Source organism: Emydura macquarii, unplaced genomic scaffold (assembly GCF_026122565.2).
Source record: "Emydura macquarii macquarii isolate MOO-44397 ecotype Brisbane River unplaced genomic scaffold, CSIRO-AGI_Emac_v2 contig_1027, whole genome shotgun sequence".
NCBI lineage: Eukaryota > Metazoa > Chordata > Testudines > Chelidae > Emydura > Emydura macquarii.
In genome coordinates, this window is record NW_027131164.1 from 18,345,071 (window position 1) to 18,367,157 (window position 22,087).

The following is a 22,087-nucleotide window of genomic DNA, read 5'->3' on the forward strand; positions in this document are numbered from 1 at the left end:
GAGTTGCCAGATGGGTTCAGACCCATCGTCTGTCTAAGCAACATCCTGTTTCCAACAGTGGCCAGCACAAGATGCTGCAGAAGAAGGTATCAGAACCCACCGTAGCAGATGTGGGACAATCTGCTTCTCATGGCCAGAGGTTGGCTAAGCCCTGAAGGATGAAGTTTAATATCATTTACAGAATTTTTTATTATCATTAATTATGAAAATGCTGGATAGTCTTGATAGCAATATAAATATCCAATCTCTTTTTTGAATCTTAAGTTCTTGGGCTCAATTAATATCTGTGGCAATGAGTTCCACAGTTTAATCACACGTGAAAAAAGTATTTCTTTTTATCAGTTTTGAATTTCTGATCTTTTTAATTTAATTGCATATCCCCAACTTCTTCTGTTATGAGACAGGGAGAACAGAAATTCCCATTCTACCTTCTCTAGATCATCCAGTGTTTTGTATACTTATTATCATGTCCCCTCTTACTTGTCTCCTTTCTAAATCCCTCTTCAGAAGAGTGTATTTCCATGTCCCTTAGCATTCTTGTCACCCTTCTTCTTTAGTTCTGCAGTATCGTTTTTTGAGATGGAATGGAGTTCATCCTTCCCTTAGAAATCCTTGAGGGACCATCTTTGTTCAGCTAAAAACAAGGATCATCCCTGTTCTGCCTCTTCTGGCTCCTGTAGCAGCCTCCCTCATCTTAAACCAGTGAAAAATGGCTGAAGAGAGAACAAAACCAGCCTTTTATAACTTCTTCCTTTTATAACTTTATAGCTGCCTTTTATAGCTTCTGCCTTTTTTAACTTTCTGGTTTCCTGTGTCAGGTGACTTCCTAGTCAGCCTTAACAAGTGACCACAGAGTCGTACCAGGTGACTTTGCTGCTAGGTGATCTTATCTCTTGCTATTCTTGCTAGTTCTTATTCTTGGGAGCCATTTTTTTTAATGTAGAGTCATTACATTTCAGTTGTCGGGCACTTAAGACTTTTGTTAGCCTTTTGCCACCCACTGTTGGAAGTCCAGTCCAATGTGGAGGCAAGCAGACAATAGAGAAGGCAATGTGATGCATGTTCAAAATGGAGTTTGCCGCTTGATAAAAAATCAAGGGTTCATAATCTCTGACAGAATTCAGATTCCCCGAATTCATCACACCAGGGTAGTATTTCGCCAACATTCTCAGTAGTGAAAACTGATGCAAAAAAAATTATATATCTTTTCAGTAATGTCCTAATCTTCCTTTACGACCCCTTTAATTCCTTCTGTTATTCTTTTTCTGTCTTCTTGTGGCTCACACAGACACATATTAATGAAGAACTGAAACATTTTGTTTCTGTTTGACAACCCAAAAATTTTCCACTTGTGTTGACCTGACCGAATTTTTTTTTTCAATTTGCTATTCTCAATGGGAATATCCCTCCTCCCTCCACTCCCCCCCCCCCCGCCCAAAAAAAAAATCAACATTTTCCTCTGGGAAATGACATTTTCTGTCAAAAGATCTTGATGGAAAATTCCCAACCAGCTCTACTTTTAAGCAACACAATACTCACCAACAGACAGATAATAACCCATTGGAAAATATTCTCTCTGTTTGCCTTTTCGATCTAGAGATGCAAAAGGAAAACGTAGAAAGTTTTCATAAAATATGTTAATATATTAACTCTAGGAGTTAGAGAGTTCCTGGCTTGGTTTCAGAATGACAGACTTGTAAAGGATGTGAATATCATTTCTTTCCTTAACAACAAAATGATGCTGTAATGAGTAATGTTGTGTTTTCACCAGGGGAGCAAGATGTCTAAACTTTGAGATCTAGTCATGAAAAGTGCTATTTAAGAGCTAGAATTAGTATTATATAGGTGTAATTTAAAAAATGACAAGCTAGATAAATGTTTAAACATGCCATAAGCATGTTAAGATTATCTCCTAAATATCTAAATAATTTATCCATGTTAGTGTTGTAGTGTCAGTAGTTGCTGCTTCATATCTGTGGGACAGTGAAAATAATGAGATTGTTGATAGTGATGAAGAATTGGGTCTGAGGGGACAAAAGGTGAGGAATTCCATTTCGGAAACATTGAGTTTCAGCTGGAAGCAGAACATCCAGAAGTGATGTCATGTATAGAAAAGGATTTAAAAGGATCACCTATATAAGAATTTTAGAGAGATGTTGATAATTTCCTCATAAGGAACAAGCAACCAACAGCTGATAGGATGAGTGACTAAATATATGTAAAGTACTCATTTTATGTACAACTTTGTTGGCCACTAGTGGCTGGCCCACAGGGTGAATAAGGGGACCTACTACTAATGCTAGACAAGGGAGATTTCCTTTAACTCATGTGCTAGAAGCCACTGTGCTAGCAACTGAAAGGCCAATTTTCTAGTCCTGATTACTAAAGTCAGATGTCTGGGTGTACGTGTGTTGTGATGCTTGTAGTAATTGTGTCAGTTATCTGCAAGAAATGGATGTCTTACAAGTACCCACTACCAAACTTTGAAGATACCCTGGAAAACCAGGTATCCAAGGAATTTTTGGTAGTTGGTAAAAGTGGCTGCAGAATATGTGAGGCCAGTAAACAGAGCCATCTGAATCCTTCCTGTGCCATCAGATGTCACGTACAAGGCTCCACTGTCCCTGTCTATCCTGGCCATTTTTTGCATGTCCTATATGTTATTTATCTCTGTTGCGGGGCTAAGCACATCCCATCATGAGATGTCAGGATGGCATCAGGGTAGCTACACTCCTGTGCAGGGCAGTGTGGTTTAATGGCCAGAGTCAACAGGGCAGGGAAGGCAGCCCTCACCATCTAGGGTCCCTCAACTTCCTGGCTGGGCAAGTCAGCAATAAGCTCAGGTCTTGCAGCCAAAGGGGAACAAGCTGCCACCTAGTGGTGGGGCTGGTGGCCAAGGGTAAGGGGACCTGGGCCCTCCCTACTCCACCAGGTCCCAGCCCAGGACCCTATCAGATACTACTGGGTCAGCTGAAACACCCACTGAAACACATTGATTCCATTCCTGGTACCACAACCAGATCAATGTCTGGTTCCATTGGGCTACTTCCTACCCTGTCTCCCTGATCCATAGTCTGCAGCTCCTCCAACTCCTTGGGGTACTTGACAGGCAAGGTTTCCAGCAATTCCTTCCCCCTGTGGGTCTCAGCAGACAGCCAAGTACTCATTGGGATCTTGGCATGCCTGGTCTCTGCCTCCTGGGGCTCTGACAGCTTGTAGGTGGGAGCCTGCAACACACATACACTCTCCTCCCTGGTCAGGTCATCCCAGACTGAACTGGGCTACCCTCTCTTATTGTCTGCTTCCAGATGGAGCATGCCCAGCAAGGGCGAGGGGGCATGGCCTCTTTGGCCCACAGGATGTGGTTAACCTGTGCAGGGCCAGTGTGGGGTAGGTACACACCGTCACAATCCCCATAAATTTTGGTGCCCTAAATACTTGTTTGACGGAGGGATTCTTAGTGTCATCCCCTTTTACAAGTTTCTCTAGCTACCCGACGCCTGCCATGACAGACACTCTGTCTTCATTTTTAACAGATGTCCCAGATATTTCCATCTTCTTTTCTGGAGAAAAGGAGTTGTTGAACTCTCTGACAAATCTTGCATTTGTTATAAGTTCATTTCGTTTCATACCATGAGTTTTTCTGGCACTTGCTTTTGAAGGCGACTAGACATCTGGCTATACCTTTGATAGATTTCCAGTTTTCACATCTGCATGTTAAGGTGAAAATAATATTTGAGTTAAAGATTAAGCATCATGTTTTCAGTTGCATGCATTTGTGTCACTGACACTCATAGCAACTGGTAAAAGTAACTTTCCTTCAATTCTGACAGGTTAGCCCGATGTGCCCAATTTTTATAAACTTAATTGCTGATAAGCTTGCTAAAGAGTTTATGTAAACTATACCTTATATAGTAAAGAAGAACTCAGACTGGAAGGTCTTTGGATAGAGAGGTATATTTCTTTGCATCTTGTATAGTGCTGAACATATTTACAATGGTTAATACATAGTACTTTTACCTAGCTTGCTAGCTAGCTTTATTACATTTTCCTTTGGCTTACATTACTTATTTTTTCCAGGAAGTCATTGCACAACTTTTGTAATCTGTGCAATATTACTATCCATGATTCTTTAACAAATTCCTCCATGCATGATCTGCAGGAAAATTTTAGAAACTTTAAGTGTCTTAATATATTCTCTAAAAGAGCTTTTAACCCATCTCCCCTTAAAGAGATCTTTTTTCTGCTTTTACTCCTTCTTATTTGCATCTCAACCACACACAGGACATACTATTGTTCTGGCCATAAAATACTGGATCCCACTCCTTCTGAAGCCTTTCACCACTTTTGCTGAGTCAACTGGAAGGATTATTAGACAAAGATTTGAAGAGTTGCTTTCTCTCTCCTCAGGGGCTGTGTGTGTGTTGTGCAAAGTACTCCCACACCCAGACTTCAGTCAGAATCTGAGATACTTGGATCCCTCTTGTGGTTGTTTATTGCCAACTATCTTTATTCTTTAAATCATCAGATCTATAACTGTTGAAAACAGGACAGCATTATCTAGCCTGTAGTATTTCATGTGCAAAGAAGGTCCTATTGTAGAGCCCTTATAAATTATACTCAGGAATAAGGGATTATGTTTTAAAACTTATTCTTTCACTCAGTCTCTCAGGTTGTCCACGGGCAAAGAAAAGTGGAATCAGGATAGCACAAAGCAAGGAAGACAAAGAAGACCAAGAGCCAATTAGGTAAGTACAAATCTAGTCAAATAACCTTTGTGCGTATTATGAGATGAGGTATATCTGCTGCCTGATTTTTTTTAAATATGGACTTTATCATATATGTCATAGTAATTCAAGAACAAAGATACACTGAACTAAAGAGGGTGGTTAGTTGTTTTTAAATCAATGGAACAGTAATGTCCGGTTTGCTTAAAATAAAATAAATTGTTCTCTAACTATTAAAAGCCTAATCCCCAACACATACAAATCAGCATTATTCCATTGACTTCAGTGACTTGATTTCAAGTCAGTAGAGCCATGCTTATTTACACCAGTGAGGATCTGATCCCATGTATTTGGAAAATTTGAAAAAATGTACTTTTTAAAGTGAAAAGAAAAAAGCAAACACCTTCACCCCTCCACAGCCTTGTTCTGTTAATACAGTGAAACAATACTATGGAACAATACTATAAACAAGCTACATTGGACACACAGCGTATTTAAAAAGATTCAGAAGTCAGTAGGCATTGTGAACGATCACCTCTGAAAATCAAGCCAGTTTTTCAGGTGCCTACAAATGGAAACAAATGCCTAACCTTAGGACCCCCATTTGAAAATTTTGGCTGTGTTTCTCCTTGGGAGATGTGGAATGACATCAGCTCCCACTGAAATCAGTCAGTGTGGAGGCTGCTCAGCACCTTTCAGGATTAGACTCCAAATAGAATCATAGAATCATAGAATATTAGAGTTGGAAGGGACCTCAGGAGGTCATCTAGTCCAACTCCCTGCTCAAAGCAGGACTAACCTCAGCTATATCATCCCAGCCAGGGCTTTGTCAAGCCTCAGCTTAAAAACCTCTAAGGATGGAGATTCCACCACCTCCCTAGGTAACCCATTCCAGTGCTTCACCACCCTCCTAGTAAAAAACTTTTTCCTAATGTCCAACCTAGACCTCCCGCCCTGCAACTTGAGACCGTTGCTCCTTGTTCTGTCATCTGCCACCACCGAGAACAGCCTAGCCCCATCCTCCCTGGAACCCCCTTTAGGTAGTTAAAGGCCGCTATCAAATCCCCCCTCACTCTTCTCTTCTGCAGACTAAACAAGCCTAGTTCCCTCAGCCTCTCCTCATAAGTCCTGTGCTCCAGCCCCCTAATCATTTTTGTTGCCCTCCGCTGCACTCTCTCTAACTTGTCCACATCCTTTTTGTAGTGGGGGGCCCAAAACTGGACACAATATTCTAAATGCGGCCTCACCATCGCCGAATAGAGGGGAATAATCACTTCCCGTGACCTGCTGGCAATGCCCCTCCTAATGCAGCCCAATATGCCATTAGCCTTCTTGACAACCAGGGCACACTGCTGACTCATATCCAGCTTTTTATCCACTGTTACCCCCAGGTCCTTTTCTGCAGAGCTGCTGCCCAGCTCGTCGGTCCCCAGTCTATAGCTGTGCATGGGATTCTTCCTTCCTAAGTGGAGGACTCTGCACTTGTCCTTGTTGAACCTCATTAGATTACTTTTGGCCCAATCCTCCAGTTTGTTTAGGTCACTCTGTATCCTATCCCTACCTTCCAGGGTATCTACCACTCCCCCGAGCTTAGTGTCATCCGCAAACTTGCTGAGGGTGCAATCTACCCCATCCTCCAGATCATTAATGAAGATGTTGAACAAAACCGGCCCCAGGACCGACCCCTGGGGCACTCCGCTTGTGACCGGTTGCCAGCTAGACATGGAGCCATTGATCACTACTCGTTGAGCCCTATGTTCTAGCCAGTTCTCTATCCATTTTATAGTCCATTCATCCAACCCATACTTCTTTAACTTGCTGATAAGAATACTGTGAGAGACAGTATCAAAAGCTTTGCTAAAGTCAAGGTATATCACATCCACTGCCTTCCCTACATCCACAGAGCCAGTCACCTCATCATAGAAAGCAATCAGGTTGGTAAGGCATGACTTCCCCTTGGTGAATCCTTGTTGACTGTTCCTGATCACCTTCCTCTCTTTCAAGTGCCTTAAAATGGATTCCTTAAGGACCTGCTCCATGATTTTTCCAGGGATTGAAGTGAGGCTGACCAGTCTGTAGTTCCCTGGATCCTCTTTCCTCCCTTTTTTGAAGATAGGCACTATATATATATATGGGCCCGAATCCTGAGCAACACCGAGAACCTGACGAGCACCCAAAACTCCTTTCACTGATATCTCTGGGTCCCATCCTGTGAGGTTATAATAACCTCTAGTAGCCAGTGAGCGGTGAGAGCGCTTACCACATTTCAACATCTGCCCCCATAGGAGCTGTAATCTCTGAGGTTTTGGCCCATGATTTTTAATCTGACAATGTTCCTTTGAAGTACTGACTATGGCAAAGGTTTGATTGAGAACTAAGTTTTTATAACATTACCATGATTTTAAAGTTAGTCGCCTTTAAATTTCATACACATTCTGAAAATGCACCGAGAACTATGTTAAGTAGGATTTAAAAAATTTAGAGTTTTTAAATTTCACTGTTGAGTCACTGAAGCTCAGTAACCATCATTTCAGTCCCAGTATGCTATTTACCATAACAGACATCTTCATTTCACACATGTACTCTGCTACTTTCTCTCCAATGTTCAGTGGAAGTGGAAAGCCTGGGACTTTGCCATTGATTAGCATGGATATTTTTAATCAGCCAGAGAGCTGCAAATCCTTTTTTCTGATTAACAAAATTCTTCTAGCATGACATGTTTAACTATTCCATTAAGGGTATCTTTGGTGATTTTTTACGTCCATAGAGCATGATTGTTCTTTTCTTTTCATGTCAGGTTTATTTTGACTTTGTTGTAGAGGCTACCAGGTATATGATGGCAAGACAATAAAGTTTATCTCATCTATCTGCTATCCAGATGTCCAGTTCCTGGTTGTGATGGTCAGGGTCATATAACTGGAAAGTATGCATCCCATCGCAGTGCATCAGGGTGCCCTCTAGCTGCCAAAAGGCAAAAGGATGGGTACTTAAATGGCTCACAGTTCTCTTGGAAGTCAGTGAAGACGGAAGGTATGTCATGTCCAACTCCAGGATGTGATGGCTCAGGACATGTCAGTGGTAGTTTTCTTACTCATCGTAGGTGAGTAACTACAGTTTCTATTTTTCCTTCAAAAGTACTCCTTAAATTAGATAACCATGATTTACAATACAACCTCTTGCCATGGCATGTTTCGGTTTTAATTTCATTTTGTCTTTTTCTTATTCTGTGGGAAGCCATCTTTTTGAGTGGTTTAAACAGGGAGTCAAGATTCCTGTGTTGTCTTTTCACATATAAGGACTTTCAGGAGAAGATCATGATATAAATTATAAAAACTCTAAATCTGCCACTGCCTTGCTGTGTGACCTTGGGTAAGTTACTTAGGCCAAACTTTGCAAACTTGGGTGCCTAAAGTTAGGCACCTGTAGCCATGTGTATAAGAAGTCTGATTTATAGAAGGGTTGAGCACCTGCAGCTCCCATTGACTTCAGGGAGAGACCAATGCTCAGCACCTCTGTAATATCAGTGCACTTATATAGGTGTCTCTGTATGGACTGAGGTGTCTAACATTAAGCAAAACCCAATGAGGCTTTACCCTCTCTGTGTCTCAGTTTACCCTTCTGGGGAATAGTATGTTTACCTGCCTCAGAGAGGTGCTGTTGTCACATTCTGGGATGCAATCCAGACTAGTACGGAGTTGGGTCACCACTTGTCTTATAACCCTGAGTGCCTCAGAATGCGCCGCTGCTGTAGTCCCCTTGTCTGCATGCTCCCAGCCAGCAAAGAATACTCACTGAATGTGTATGTGTTAAGCAGTTCTGACTCAGCAACTCCAATTCCAGCAGCCTGCTTCTTACACTCCAGTCACACTCTGAAGTACACCAGCTCTAGTTCTATCTGGCAAGATGACCCCAACCCCTCCTCAGTCCCACATTTTCTGGAAACCATGTGCTCTGCAGTCTCCAGCCCTCTCCTAGAGCATTCAGAGGGATATTAAGATTTGGTTGTTCTTTTAAAGATACAGTACACAGCAGCTTGCCACTCTGACTGGTGTGAACAGTCACTTTAAATCAAACACAGCACTGGGTTGGTTTAGATTACAAATAAAACAAGTTTATTAACAAAAGGGGATAGGATTTTAAGTGAGTTCAAGCATGAAGGATAGAGTTAGAAATGGTTACAAGCAAATAAAAGTGAAAAACGCTTTCTAGTGGCTAAGGGCATGTCTACACATACAGCACTTCAGCAGTGCAGCTGCATCACTGCAGCGCGTCTGGTGAAGACACTCTATGCCAACAGGAGAAAGCTCTCCAGTCGGTATAATAAAACCACCTCTTCAAGTGACAGGAAGTTATGTCAGCAGAAGAAGCTCTCTGGTGCTTCTGTCGATGTAACTTATGTCACTCGGGAGGGTGGTTGATTCAGACCCCTGAGCAACATAAGTTCTGCCAACATAAGCTATGGTATAGATATAGCTTAAGACTTAACACAACAAGCTACTGCCTTTGTTCAAGGTAGGATCCTTCCAGCAAGTTGTATGACTTACCCCTCTGGTCAAGATCTTCCAGAAGTCTGAAGTGCTAGATTCATTTGTCTTCATACACAAAAGATCACTTGGGGTTCTTCATCCCTCTCTTTATATACCAATGAATCTTTGAAATGGATTTTTCTGAAGATTACCCACCCCAAGGAAAGTTCATTCAAACTGTGAGGAAGGCAACATGGAGTCTGGTGGTGAAGGAAGTTCCATGCTGGTTTCTTCCCTTGCTGGTGTTTGCTAAAATGCAAATCGATTCGTTTCCTGCAATCTCCTCCCCCTGCTATGATGCTGAGTGGTTACTTCCTCCCTTTGTTGGCTTGATGGTCCTGTTTATCTATTGTGTAAATGCATTTGACCTTGTCAGTAGAAACAGACTATTTGTGCTTTCTAGGAAAGTTTGGAATCCCCCCTTTCCCCCTCCCCCCCACCCCAAGCTCTTAAGCATGATTCAGTCCTTTCATGAAAAAATGTATGGCACGGTCCAATACGATGGCTCAGTCTCCAAGGCTTTCCAGATTCATAGCAAGTTAAGCAAGGCTGTGTACTTGCCCCAACTTTGTTTGGGATCTTCTCCTCCTTGCTACTGAAATAAGCTTTCAGTTCCTCAAGTAAGGGAAGCTACTTGCACACAAGATCTGATGGAAAGCTGTTCAATCTTGCAAGACTTAGATTTAACACTTAGACTTGGGAGGCCCTTATCCAACACATCCTTTTTGCTGATAACGCAGCAGTGACAACCCACACAGAAGCCTATCTCCAAAACCTCATGGACAGTTTTTCAAAGCCTGCCAAGACTTTGGGCTTACTATAAGCTTAAAAAAGATGGAACATAATGTGCCAAGGAATTGAAGAAGCACCCTCCATCAACATCAATAATTATGAACTTGAAGTGGTAAACGAGTTCACATACTTGGGATCTATTATCACAGTCAACCTTTCACTTGAAAAGGAAGTCAACATCCACATCGGAAAAGCTGCTGCAACAATATCTAGACTGAGCAACAGGGTATGGCAAAACAATAAACTGACAGAACACACAAAGATGTGGGTGGATAGTGCATGTGTTATCAGTACACTTCTGCATGGAAGCGAGATGTGGACCTTATAATCTCATCAGGGAAAACAGGCTCAACAGCTTTCATATGCATTATCTTCATCAAATTTTTGGAATCTCCTGGAGGGACAGAGTCACCCACAGTGAGGTGCTCAAACGGGCCAATATACCTGGCATGCAGACACTCCTTAAACTGAGATGTCTCCGCTGGCTTAGGCATGTGTGCCAAATTAATGATGGGAGCATCCCAAAGGACAACCTTTATGGGTAATTGGCATCTGGGAAAAGATTTAAAGGGTGCCCAAAATTGCGTTTCAAGGATGTGTGCAAGCAAGATCTCAAAGAAATGGACATGGATATAGATAACTGGGAAGATCACTCTCCAAACCACAGCCTTTGGAAATAAGAGCTCAGTCATGGTCTCCAAAGCTACGAGAGGAATAAGTTCAGCTTAGCAGAGGAGAAAAGAGCTCATAAAAGGCAGAGCCCAAAGGGTTGAAACACCACCTTGACATGTGACAAATGCAGCAGAGATTGTCTCTCTCGAGTGAGTCTCTTCAGCCACAGCCACGGCTGCCATAAAACCAACTGAGTACATGTTTTACCTCTCAGGGGCACGTATTCGTGGCTTCTCGAGACTGGTGCCAAAAAAGCAATGCATTCCCATTGTCTCGTAATGTACCGTGGAAGTACTTTCCAGGTGGCAGAACCATATTTCTTTGTTTCAAGTGGGGTAATTTCAGTAGTGCCTGGTAGATAGATATACTTGAATAACGTAATTTCTAATCCGTTTGTAATTTTGAATTTATCCTCCATATATATACCACACAATAGTATGAATAATGAGTGTGTTATTAGCTTTCTGTTGATATCTTACACGACACCTTTTCAATATAGGTTAGGACATTAGTGAGCTGGGGTACACTGAACTGGGCAGGCCAACTGAAACTTAGTGCCAGATACTAATGAGCCGCTTCCCCTCTTGCATCGGGATGCTGTTAGGGTTACAGCTGTAATTAATGTTTTAAAATAATTGTATACTTAATTGAAAAGTGCAACATAACTTTAAAACATTCCTGTATAGAAACTTTCACTTAAAATAATTGTTGCTGGCAACTTTTCTAGCACTGACTTATAAAGGCCGCTGTGCAGTAGTACACATACCAAATGTAGGTTTTGTTTACATTGTTGGTGGGGCATAACCTGATATGAATAGAAAAGTTTGCATGATTTCAATGAAAAGAGCTTTCTTCCTATGCAGCATTAGAAACCCAAAGGCAGCAGTTAGGGGCCAATCCCTAAATCAAGGGTGCACGGAGGCACTTATGTCTGCTAGTGATTCTCAGCAGTGAACCCTCTTTGAAGTTGAGTGCCTAAGGCATTTTTGTGAGGAGGAGAAGGAGCAGCTCCCTCATAACTTTTTAGGGATTTGAACAGGGATCTGCCACTTCTCAGGTAAGTGCGCTAACCATGGTACTATGGGATATTCTCATGTGGTGATCTGAGCCTCCCTTAGTCTCTCCTGTTGAAGCTGTTTCACTCTGGATAAATAACTAAAGAGTCATTGGAGCAGACAGACTGGATCCTGGGTTTCCCAGGTGAGTGCTCGAACCACCAGGCAATTCAGTCTTTCTCACAGCTGTGCTCTCTCACTGAGTCATTTGGGCCAGAGAGGAAGAAAGAGAGCACAAGCATGAGAATGCCTCTATTGCCTGGTGACTAGAGCACTTCCCTGGGAAGTGGGAGACCCAGGAAAATTGCAAGCAGAGATAGGTGCCTGCTTGCTGCCCGAAAATCAGTGCCTGTCTCTGAGACCTGTGGGTGACGACAGATACTTAGCACTCACCCTTCTTCCTGGTGGTAGTGGTCGGGGACTCCCTCCTAAAGGGGATGGAGTCATCCATCTGCCATCCAGTCCGGGAAACTAGAGAAGCGTGCTGCTTGCCTGGAGCTAGGATTTAGGATGTGACGGAGAGTCTGCCGAGACTTATCAAGCCCTCAGACTGCTACCCCTTCCTACTTTTCCACGTGGGCACCAGTGACACTGTCAAGAACAACCTTGAGCAGACCACTACAGACTGTGGCTCTGAGAAGAAGGATAAAGGAGTTTGAGGCTCAAGTGGTGTTCTTGTCCATCCTCCCTGTTGAAAGAAAAGGCCCAGGTAGGGTCCGTCATATTGTGGAAGTAAATGCATAGTTACGCAGGTGGTGTCAGAGAGAGGGCTTTGGATTCTTCGACCATGGGATGTTGTTCCAGGAAGAAGGATTACTAGGAAGAGACGGGATTCACTTAACAAAGAGAGGAAAGAGTATCTTCACAGACAGGCTGGCTAACCTAGTGAGGAGGGCTTTAAACTAAGTTCGATGGGGGACGGGGACCTAAGCCCAGAGGTAAGTGATGAAGTGGGACACCAGGAGGAAGCAGAAGGAGGTGGGTGCAACGGGGTGGCCTCCAGAATTGCACTGAGAAAGTAGGACATTCGGTCAGTTATCTCAAGTGCCTATACACAAACACAAGAAGCCTGGGAAACACGCAGAAGGAATTGGAAGTCCTGGCACAGTTAAGGAACTATGATATGATTGGAATAACCGAGACTTGATGGGGTAACTCACACAACTGGAGCCCTGTCATGGATGGGTATAAACTGTTCAGGACGGACAGGCAGGGTGAAAGGGTGGAGGAGTTGCACTGTATGTAAGAGAGCACTATGATTGCTCTGAGCTCCAGTATGAAACTGGAGATAAGCCAGTTGAGACTCTCTGAGTTAAGCTTAGAAGCAAGAACAATAAGGATGATGTCATAGTGGGTGTCTGTTATAGACCACCAGACCCAGAGGACGAGGTAGATAAGGCTTTCTTCAATCAACTAGGGAAAGTTTCAAGTTCACAGGACCTGTTTCTCATGGGGGACTTCAATCACCCTGATATCTGCTGGAAGAGCAAATCAGCAAAGCACAGACAATCCAGGAAGTTTTTGGAGAGTGTTGAGGACAACTTCTTGGTGCAACTGCTGGAGTAACCAACTAGGGGCAGTGCTCGTCTTGACCTGCTGCTCACAAACAGGGAAGATTTGGTAGGGGAAGTAGAAGTCGGTGGCGACCTAGGCAGCAGTGACCATGAGATGGTAGAGTTCAGGATCCTGACAAAAGGAAGAAAGGAGAACAGCAGGGTACGGACCATGGACATCAGAAAAGCAGACTGACTCCCTCAGAGAGCTGATAGGCAGGATCCCCTGGGAGGCTAATATGAGGGGGAAAGGAATCCAAGAGAGCTGGCTGTATTTTAAAGAAACCTTACTGAAGGTGCAGGAACAAACCATCCCAATGTTCAGAAAAAATAGCAAATATGGTAGGTGCCCAGCTTGGCTTAACAAAGAAGTCTTTGGTAAGCTTAAACACAAAAAAGAAGCTTACAAGAAGTGGAAGTTTGGTCAGATGACTAGGGAGGAATATAAAAATACTGCTCAAACATGCAGGAATGAAATCTGGAAGGCCAAAGTGCAATTGGAGTTGGAGCTAGCAAGGGACGTGAAGAGGAACAACAGAAGTTTCTACAGGTATGTTACTAACAGGAGGAATATTAGGGAAAGTGTGGGCCCCCAATAGAATGGGGAAGGCAATCTAGTGACAGAGGATGTGGAGAAAGCTGAGATACTTAATGCCTTTTTTGCCTCTGTCTTCACAGACAAGGTCAGCTCCCACACTACTGCACCTGGCAGCTCAGAATGGGGAGGAGGTGAACATCCCTCAGTGCTGAAGGAACAGGTTCAGGACTATTTAGACAGATTGGACATACACAAGTCCATGGGGCCAGATGCAGTGCATCTGAGGGTGCCGAGGGAGTTGGCTGATGTGATTTCAGAGCCATTGGCTATTATCTATGAAAGCTCGTGGCAATTGGGGGAGGTCCCTGATGATTGGAAAAAGGCAAACATAGTGCCCATCTTCAAGAAAGGGAAGAAAGAGGATCCAGGGAACTACAGACTGGTCAGTCTCACCTCAGTCCTTGGAAAAATCATGGATCAGGTCCTCAAGGAATCCATTTTAAGGCACTTGGAGGAGAGGAAGGTGATCAGGAACAGTCAGCATGGATTCACCAAGGGCAAGTCATGCCTGACCAACCTGATTGCCTTCTGTGCAGAGGTGACTGGCTCTGTGGATGTGGGGAAAGCGATGGACATGATATACCTTGACTTTAGCAAAGCTTTTGATACTGTTTCTCACCGTATTCTTATCAGCAAGTTAAAGAAGTATGGGTTGGATGAATGGATTATAAAATGGATAGAGAGCAGGCTAGATCATCGAGCTCAACGGGTAGTGATCAATGGCTCAATGTCTAGCTGGCAGCCAGTAACAAGCGGAGTGCCACAGGGGTCGGTCCTGGGGCCGGTTTTGTTCAACACCTTCATTAATGATCTGGAGGATGCGGTAGATTGCACCCTCAGCAAGTTTGCGGATGACACTACGCTCGGGGGAGTGGTAGATACCCTGGAAGGTAGGGATAGGATACAGAGTGACCTATATAAATTGGAGGATTGGGCCAAAAGAAATATGACAAGTGCAATATAACAAGGACAAGTGCAGAGTCCTGCACTTTGGACGGAAGAATCCCATGCACAGCTACAGACTGGGGACAGATGGGCTAGGCAGCAGTTCTGCAGAAAAGGATTTGTGGGTTACAGTGGATAAGAAGCTGGATATGAGTCAGCAGTGTGCCCTGGTTGCCAAGAAGGCTAATAGCATATTGGGCTCCATTAGTAGGAGCCTTGCCAGCAGATCGAGGGAAGTGATTATTCCCCTCTATTCGGCATTGGTGAGGCCATATTTGGAGTATTGTGACCAGTTTTGGGACCCCCATTACAAAAAGGATGCGGACTAGTTGGAGGGAGTCCAGCGGAGGGCAACAAAAATGATTAGGGGGCTGGAGCACAAGACTTATGAGGAGAGGCTGAGGGAACTAGGCTTGTTTAGTCTGCAAAAGAGAAGAATGAGGGGGGATTTGATAGCAGCCTTTAACTACCTAAAGGGGGTTCCAGGGAGGATGGAGCTAGGCTGTTCTCAATGGTAGTAGATGACAGACACAAGGAGCAATGGTCTCAAGTTGCAGTGGGGGAGGTCTAGGTTGGATATTAGGAAAAAGCTTTTCACTAGGAGGGTGGTGAAGCACTGGAATTGGTTACCTAGGGAGTTGGTGGAATCTCCGTCTTTAGAGGTTTTTAAGCTGTGGCTTGACAAAGCCCTGGCTGGGATGATTTATCGGAGGTTATTCCTGCTTTGAGCAGGGGTTGGATTAGATGACCTCCTGAGGTCACTCCAACTCTAATCTTCTATGATTCTATTGGTTGGAGTTGTTTTTAGAAAAGTCAGTATTTTTTGAGGCATTGAGGGTGAATGCTACTTTAATTGTTTGAGCACTGAAGCAGATTTTACTCATGTTTGTTCTGTCTCCTGAAGGACTGAAGGCAAATAAATTCATATAATCTCTCCTTAGCCTGGAAGTAGTCCCACCTCACTCCATCCTTCTCCTCACTCTCTCTTCTGATAAATTTGACTCAACATGAGTTAGCAGTGCAATAAAGTTGCAAAAAAAAGCAAATGCAATTTTAGTTTGCATTAACAGAGGCAAACATGAAGTCACGGGAGGTGATAATATCATTCTATTCAGCGTTGCTTAGATCTCAACTGGAGTACTTTGTCCAATTTTGGTCACCAGTGTATAGAAAGGATTTAGAGAACCTGGAAAGGAAAGAGATGAGTGACAAAGATGATTAAAGGGATGGAATGAAAGCCATATAAGTAAATGCTGAAGGAACTGGGTATGTTTAGCTTGAAAAAGAAGAGATTAAGGGGGGATATGAAGCAATCTTCAGATACTTGAAAGGATTTCATAAAGAGATGGAGAAAAGTTGTCTTTTGCCACAGAGGCAGGACAAGAGGCAATGGGTTCAAACTACAGCATAGCAAATTTAGATTAAATCTCAGGAAACACTTCCTAACTGTAAGAAGAGTAGCACAATGGAACAGACTGTGTCGGGAGGTTGTGGAAGCTTCTTCACTTGAGGTTTTCAAAAGGAGGCTGGGGTAGCCATCTGTCTTGGCTGGTTTAGACACAACAAATCCTGCATCTTAGCAGGGGGTTAGACTAGATGACCCTTGTGGTCCCTTCTAACCCTATGATTCTCTGATTCTAACGATGATAGGTCATTGGTCACTCTGTCATTGCCCCTTGGAAAGAAACAGACTGCAAGTGCTGGATTAAAGTCAGACCTGCTAAGATAATGAGAGTGAATTTTAAGATGACTTCAAGCTTAAATCCCCTATTTAGAGGGACAGGGATATGGGTCCTCACCCATAAAGCGGTGATGGCTGGAGGCCTGAGATCTAAAGGGGTGTCCCGGAGGAGACCACAAAGGAGACAGAGGTTCTGTTAACCCCAGAACTTTGACACACATAACAAGAGACAGTTGCTGTTGCATTTGCTTCTAAATAGACAAATCAAATAAATGGAGAGAGCAAGGGAAGATGCACAGAGAGGTAAAGCGAATTGTCCAAGGTCACACAGCAGGTCAGTTGCAGAGATGGAAACAGAACCCATCTCTCCTGCCTCCCAGCCTAAAGCTCTATCCACTAGATCACACTGATAATAATAACAATATTTTATGATATATTATTTCAATAATAGAACTGGTAAAAAATGAATTTTGAAAATTTTAATGGAAAAAGAGGTTGAAAATTGTGATTTTTTTGTGAAAAAGTTGTCTCTTTTTTGATCATTTGATCATTTATGCTTAATAATAATAATAATAATTCAAAGTCTTGTAGATGTGATAATTCCAACCAGTCATACTAGTATTTTTTATGAGTGAATGTCAGTGTTGGAAAGTCGTGGGTTTTCAAGTCAGTAGGAAAAATTACAATCATCTAATTTGACCTCTTGCATGACACAGACCAAAGAACTTCACCAAATTAGTGCTGCTTCAAGCTTGATAACTTGTGGGTGAATTGGAGCATATCTTTTAGTAAAAAATTGAGTCTTTAAATAAAGACTCCAAGTGATGGAGAAGCTACCATATCCCTTGGAAATCTGTTCCATATTGCACATACCTAGATTATTTAGGAGAAAAATAAAGTGCTCTGCTGGGTCCGACTCTGGATTTAAGCCTGACCTGTGCACAATTAAAAAATACTAGAAATAGTCCACTAGCCTTGAAAACAAAGTGCAAATTTCACAGTATGCAGTGGCATATATGTAGCATGTGAAATCTAGAGTTCAAATGGGTTATTAAATCTTGAATATGTTTGTGCTGAAAGAATGTAGAATTGCTTTTGGAAACATTTCGGAATTTCCTCTGTTTTTAAAGACTGATAGAAATGGAAACATAATACTCCATGTTGTAATGGTATTAGACATATTTTTCCTCCTGCTCATTCTACTACACAGCACCACATTAAGGACATGATTTTTAAGAATGGGAGCAGTTTTGTGCCCACAATTAACTGTGGTGTGTGAACACAATCTGGCCCGACATCATTCTTTTGAATGGTCTGATTAGAAGCTGATCATAATATGAGAGACAGTTCAATGTTTTGGGGAATGAAGGCACACTTTTAAGTGTCCCACATTTAGGGATACTTTATTAAAAATAATTGATGAAATCTTAGCCTCTCTAAAGTCAATGGCAAAACTCCTATTGATGTGAGTTGGGCCAGGATTTCACTTACAATTTTTAACGGCTGAAATAATCAACTAGTCAGATGTCTAAATACTAGTGTTGGGTGTTCTTTTGGCCAACAATAAAATCTCAGTTTCTATATTTCTTTGCTCACGTTTGCAAATGCTGTGAACTACTGATTGACTGAAAGTTGTTCAGTAAAGGATATTGTATCTTGGCTGAATGGATTTCTGGGCTGCCTAATATAATAAAGTACCTCTGCATTGCTATGGGTATTAATCAAAGACAGTATAGCTTAACTGGATAAATGGTTTGTCCTACTTTTCAGAGATATTCAATTGAAATTCTGTTGGGTTGTAGTTATATATAGAAAAATTATCTCATCCTTTTAATTCTCTCAGGTTTAAATGGATTGTTACACTTAATTGTCTTAATCAAAATACTCCAAATTTAAGGAAAATATTTAAATAATTATTTGTAAGTATTTGATTTTTTTAATATATAGAACACCTGTTCCCAAAATAGTGTCTAGGGCTCTGTATGTAGAATGAGTTTGTGAAGGAGCGATCCCTAAAATACAATGTTAAATCTCATTTTATATGCAGGTCTCATCACGGGCAGGGAATGCACTTTTATAAAGTCCAAACAAAAATCTGATCTAAAGTCATTCACATATTCTAAAAAACAACTTAGAAAAAGAACAATTCAAATATATGAGTAGGTGATATCTATAAAAACAAGTATACTTAAAAATGGCTAGATATTCAAAAGAATTAGTTATTAAAACACAATTAAAGCTAGCCAGTTCCCTCTGTCCTTGAAATTCAGAGTTCCCGTGTTTGGGTTTCTGTGTTGAAAGGGGGTGAAGCAAATAGTGTTTTCTTTAACTTGAGCATTTAAACAGTAACCCTCTTTTAGAAAGTAGTTTTTTTACGGGTAGCACATCTTTAAAAGTCTGCATCGTTCTTTTCCTAGTTTAGATTTTTTACATAAAATGCTTTTCCTTGGATTTTTATATAATCTGAACATTCAACAAGAGGTGGGGGTGGAAGAGTCAAACCAAAATATAATTTATGAAGCTCCTCCCTCTCTTTCAGAACCAAGTACCCTATCATTTTTGTTCAGAGTAGAGATAAACTTCCTCTCAGATATTATTTTCATGACAGTTTTAGTTGACAGATTTATCATCAATGACTTATTACAATTAATAGGTTCTTTACTTTCTTATTGTTCACAGTCTATCAGGATGCCCCAGAGCCACTTCAGCCATGAAGAAAGCAAAGCTGTCGGGAGAACAGATGCTAACAATAAAGCAACGGGCCAGTAATGGTAAAATTTGAATCATTCTCTTTTAAATAGTACCTCTTTGCAAGATAAAAGAGACATTGCTATGTGGGTCTTTTTCTAAGTAAGTCTTTCTTAGTGTATACCATGAAGTAGCTCATTAGAGAAAGCAATGCAACTGACTACGATGCTGTTGAAGTTGACCCAGAAATACAGTAGGTCAGATTCTGGCCTGAGTTACACCAGAGAAAATCTGAAAAGCTGTATTGACTTTATTGAGGAGATTCTTGATTTGCACTGGGGTAGCCTTGTAAATATTTCCCAGTATAATAAAATGCTATGCTTTTTCTGACTCAAGCTTTATACGCCAAGGTGGCTAGTGGGTCTCACATTGCTCAACCGCTCAGAAGAGGATGGGGCCTGATTTTCAGAGGTGCTGAGCACTTACAGTCTGCATTGGTTTCAGTTGGAGTTGTGGGTGCTCAGCGCTTGTGAAAGTCAGATCCAGGGGGCCTTGCGCTTATCATTTTAAGGAAATCCGGCCAATTAGGAGGTCCACATTCCTGGCTCCGGACCTGTTGGTCAATGGGAGATTCTATGAAACCACCTTCTACTTTCCCGCAATTGTGCTCCAAGACAAATACTGGCAAAGCAATGTCATGAAGCTGCATCCACATCCAACATCCTAGCCATGTTGGAGTTGCATGAAAAGCACTTTTAGCAGCGCATCTACAATCCAAGAGAAAGTACTTAAACTTTAGAGAGACAAAGTGGGTGAGGTAATATCTTTTATTGGATGGTGAGAGATACAAGTTTCAAACTCTCTCACCAACAGAAGTGGGTTCAATAAATGATATTATCTGACCCACCTTGTCTCTCTAATAACCTGGGACCAACACAGCTACAACAACACTTCTTAAAATTTGGAATTTTATTTAAAGAGGGAGTGCTTATTTTTCCTGAACCATTAATCTTGTCCCTTACCCATGGGATAAGCTGCCATCCAAAATCCATAAAGCTGCCACCTTATCCACCATCAAGTCCCTTCTCAAAATGTGCCACTTCCTTAATGCTTAATTCCTTAATGCTAACAGCTAGGTAGGTGACAAGTTGTGTTTACTGCTCCTGACTGGCTAAGAATCGCGCACAGCCTATGATATTGTTACCGTGTATCCCCGAACCTCAGCCCAATTGTTTGTCTCATACATCTGGTATGTCTTGCCATTTAGACTGTGATCTCATTAGGATAGGGAGTCATTTATTATATGTTTATACAGCACCCAGGCCCAGATTTTCAATGCTTTGTAGGCACCTACCTCCCACTGATTTCAGTAGCAGTTAGGTGCTTAAATACCTTTAAGGATCTGGGCCATAATGCAATGGGACCCTGACCTGGTTGGCCTCTAAGAACTACCACAGTATAAAGAGGACCTACAATAAATAATAACAAGGGTGTATGAGCGCATGTGCACATATACACAAATCGGTTATTATGTAACTTTTATGGGATTTACTCAGATTCTTTTCAGTGTGTTTCAGGTGCGCCTTATGGTATGTTCTTCAAGGTCATAGAGAGAAGAAAAATTAAAATAAAGGAAATATTAAATTGATTATAATTGATTTTTGCCCTAATCACAATGTGAAAATAACCCTCCTATTAAAATGCTTTTCTTAAATTTAAGCATAGTTAAAATTATTTACTTAAGACATTCACTGCTGCTCTGCAGTAGTATGTTGACTTTACAAAGCAAACTATTACTTGCCTTCCATTTGTTTAACATACCAGGAGAGATCTTCATCTGGCATAAATATGGGTAGTTCCATTACTTCAGTGGTTGTGGAGGGATGATAGTAGCAGTATTGCCATATGCAAGCATTCCAAAATCATCAGTCACACCCCAAAAAAACATGAGATTGGTTTAACAATTATGAGATTTTAAAAAATCACTTATTTTCTTTGTAGTGTCTTCTGATTTTTGAGCCTGTAAGGAGAGCTGTTTACGTTCAATTTATATATGCTCGAGTTCAAAAATCAACCTTTAACACACAAGCCTCCCCACTGGCTGCTTGGAGGGAGACTCCACCTACTGTCTCCAAACTCCTGGGCTGGAGGCGATGCCATTCTGTCCTCCTTGTCCCCTGCCCTAATCACTATCCTGCCTGCTATCTATCCTCCCTGTCCCACCCAGTCTTCTGTCCCACTTCCATTCTCCCTCCAGGCTCCTCCATTGTCATCTGTCTTTCATGTGTTTGTCCTATGTGTGCCCTCCCTTTCCCCTCACAATCTCTTACCCATCCCATTCTCCCTCCTACTTCTTTTTTCCCTGCTCATTCAGGTTCACACCTGCCTCTCCCATTCCACTGCCCAGGCTCTTATTTACACACATACACCATAACCTTCACCTGTACTCCACGTTCCTCATCACACACAAAGGTCAGTTTCCCCTTTCTGCCTTCTCTATATCCCTATGTTCAGCTTCTCTTCATAGTGCCCCTCTCTGCCACCTGATGGCACAGTCATCTTTCATGAGGGCAGATTGGCTTCACTTTCATTGACTATGGGCAGAAGTGGCCATCTGTGCTAAGGGCAACCTAAACTTCCTTCAACAAAATCTCCCCAGACTCTGACATCAGAGCGGTGAAGCTAGAAAACTTCCCATGGTTTGCCAGAGAGGAGTGCCCCTGTGGCAAACTGAGAGAGTGTTGTCAGATCCAAAGGCTGGCTCAGTAATGGAGCTTGTCAGGGGAGTTTGACTGCCAGTTTCTTTATTTCCCTGATCCTGTCTCACACATATTCCTACCCTAAAAACTA

At 42.1% G+C, this 22,087-nt stretch overlaps 1 protein-coding gene across 1 annotated transcript in view; it reads left to right on the forward strand.

The window, feature by feature from the left end:
- Positions 1 to 22,087, forward strand: part of MYT1L (myelin transcription factor 1 like) — a 352,194-nt gene that overhangs the window by 320,051 nt on the left and 10,056 nt on the right. Inside the window, exons 18-20 of the mRNA XM_067544884.1 lie at positions 4,665 to 4,748; positions 7,606 to 7,827; positions 19,229 to 19,320. Of these exons, the coding sequence (XP_067400985.1) occupies positions 4,665 to 4,748; positions 7,606 to 7,827; positions 19,229 to 19,320 (398 nt within the window). The remainder of the gene's footprint in view (positions 1 to 4,664; positions 4,749 to 7,605; positions 7,828 to 19,228; positions 19,321 to 22,087) is intronic.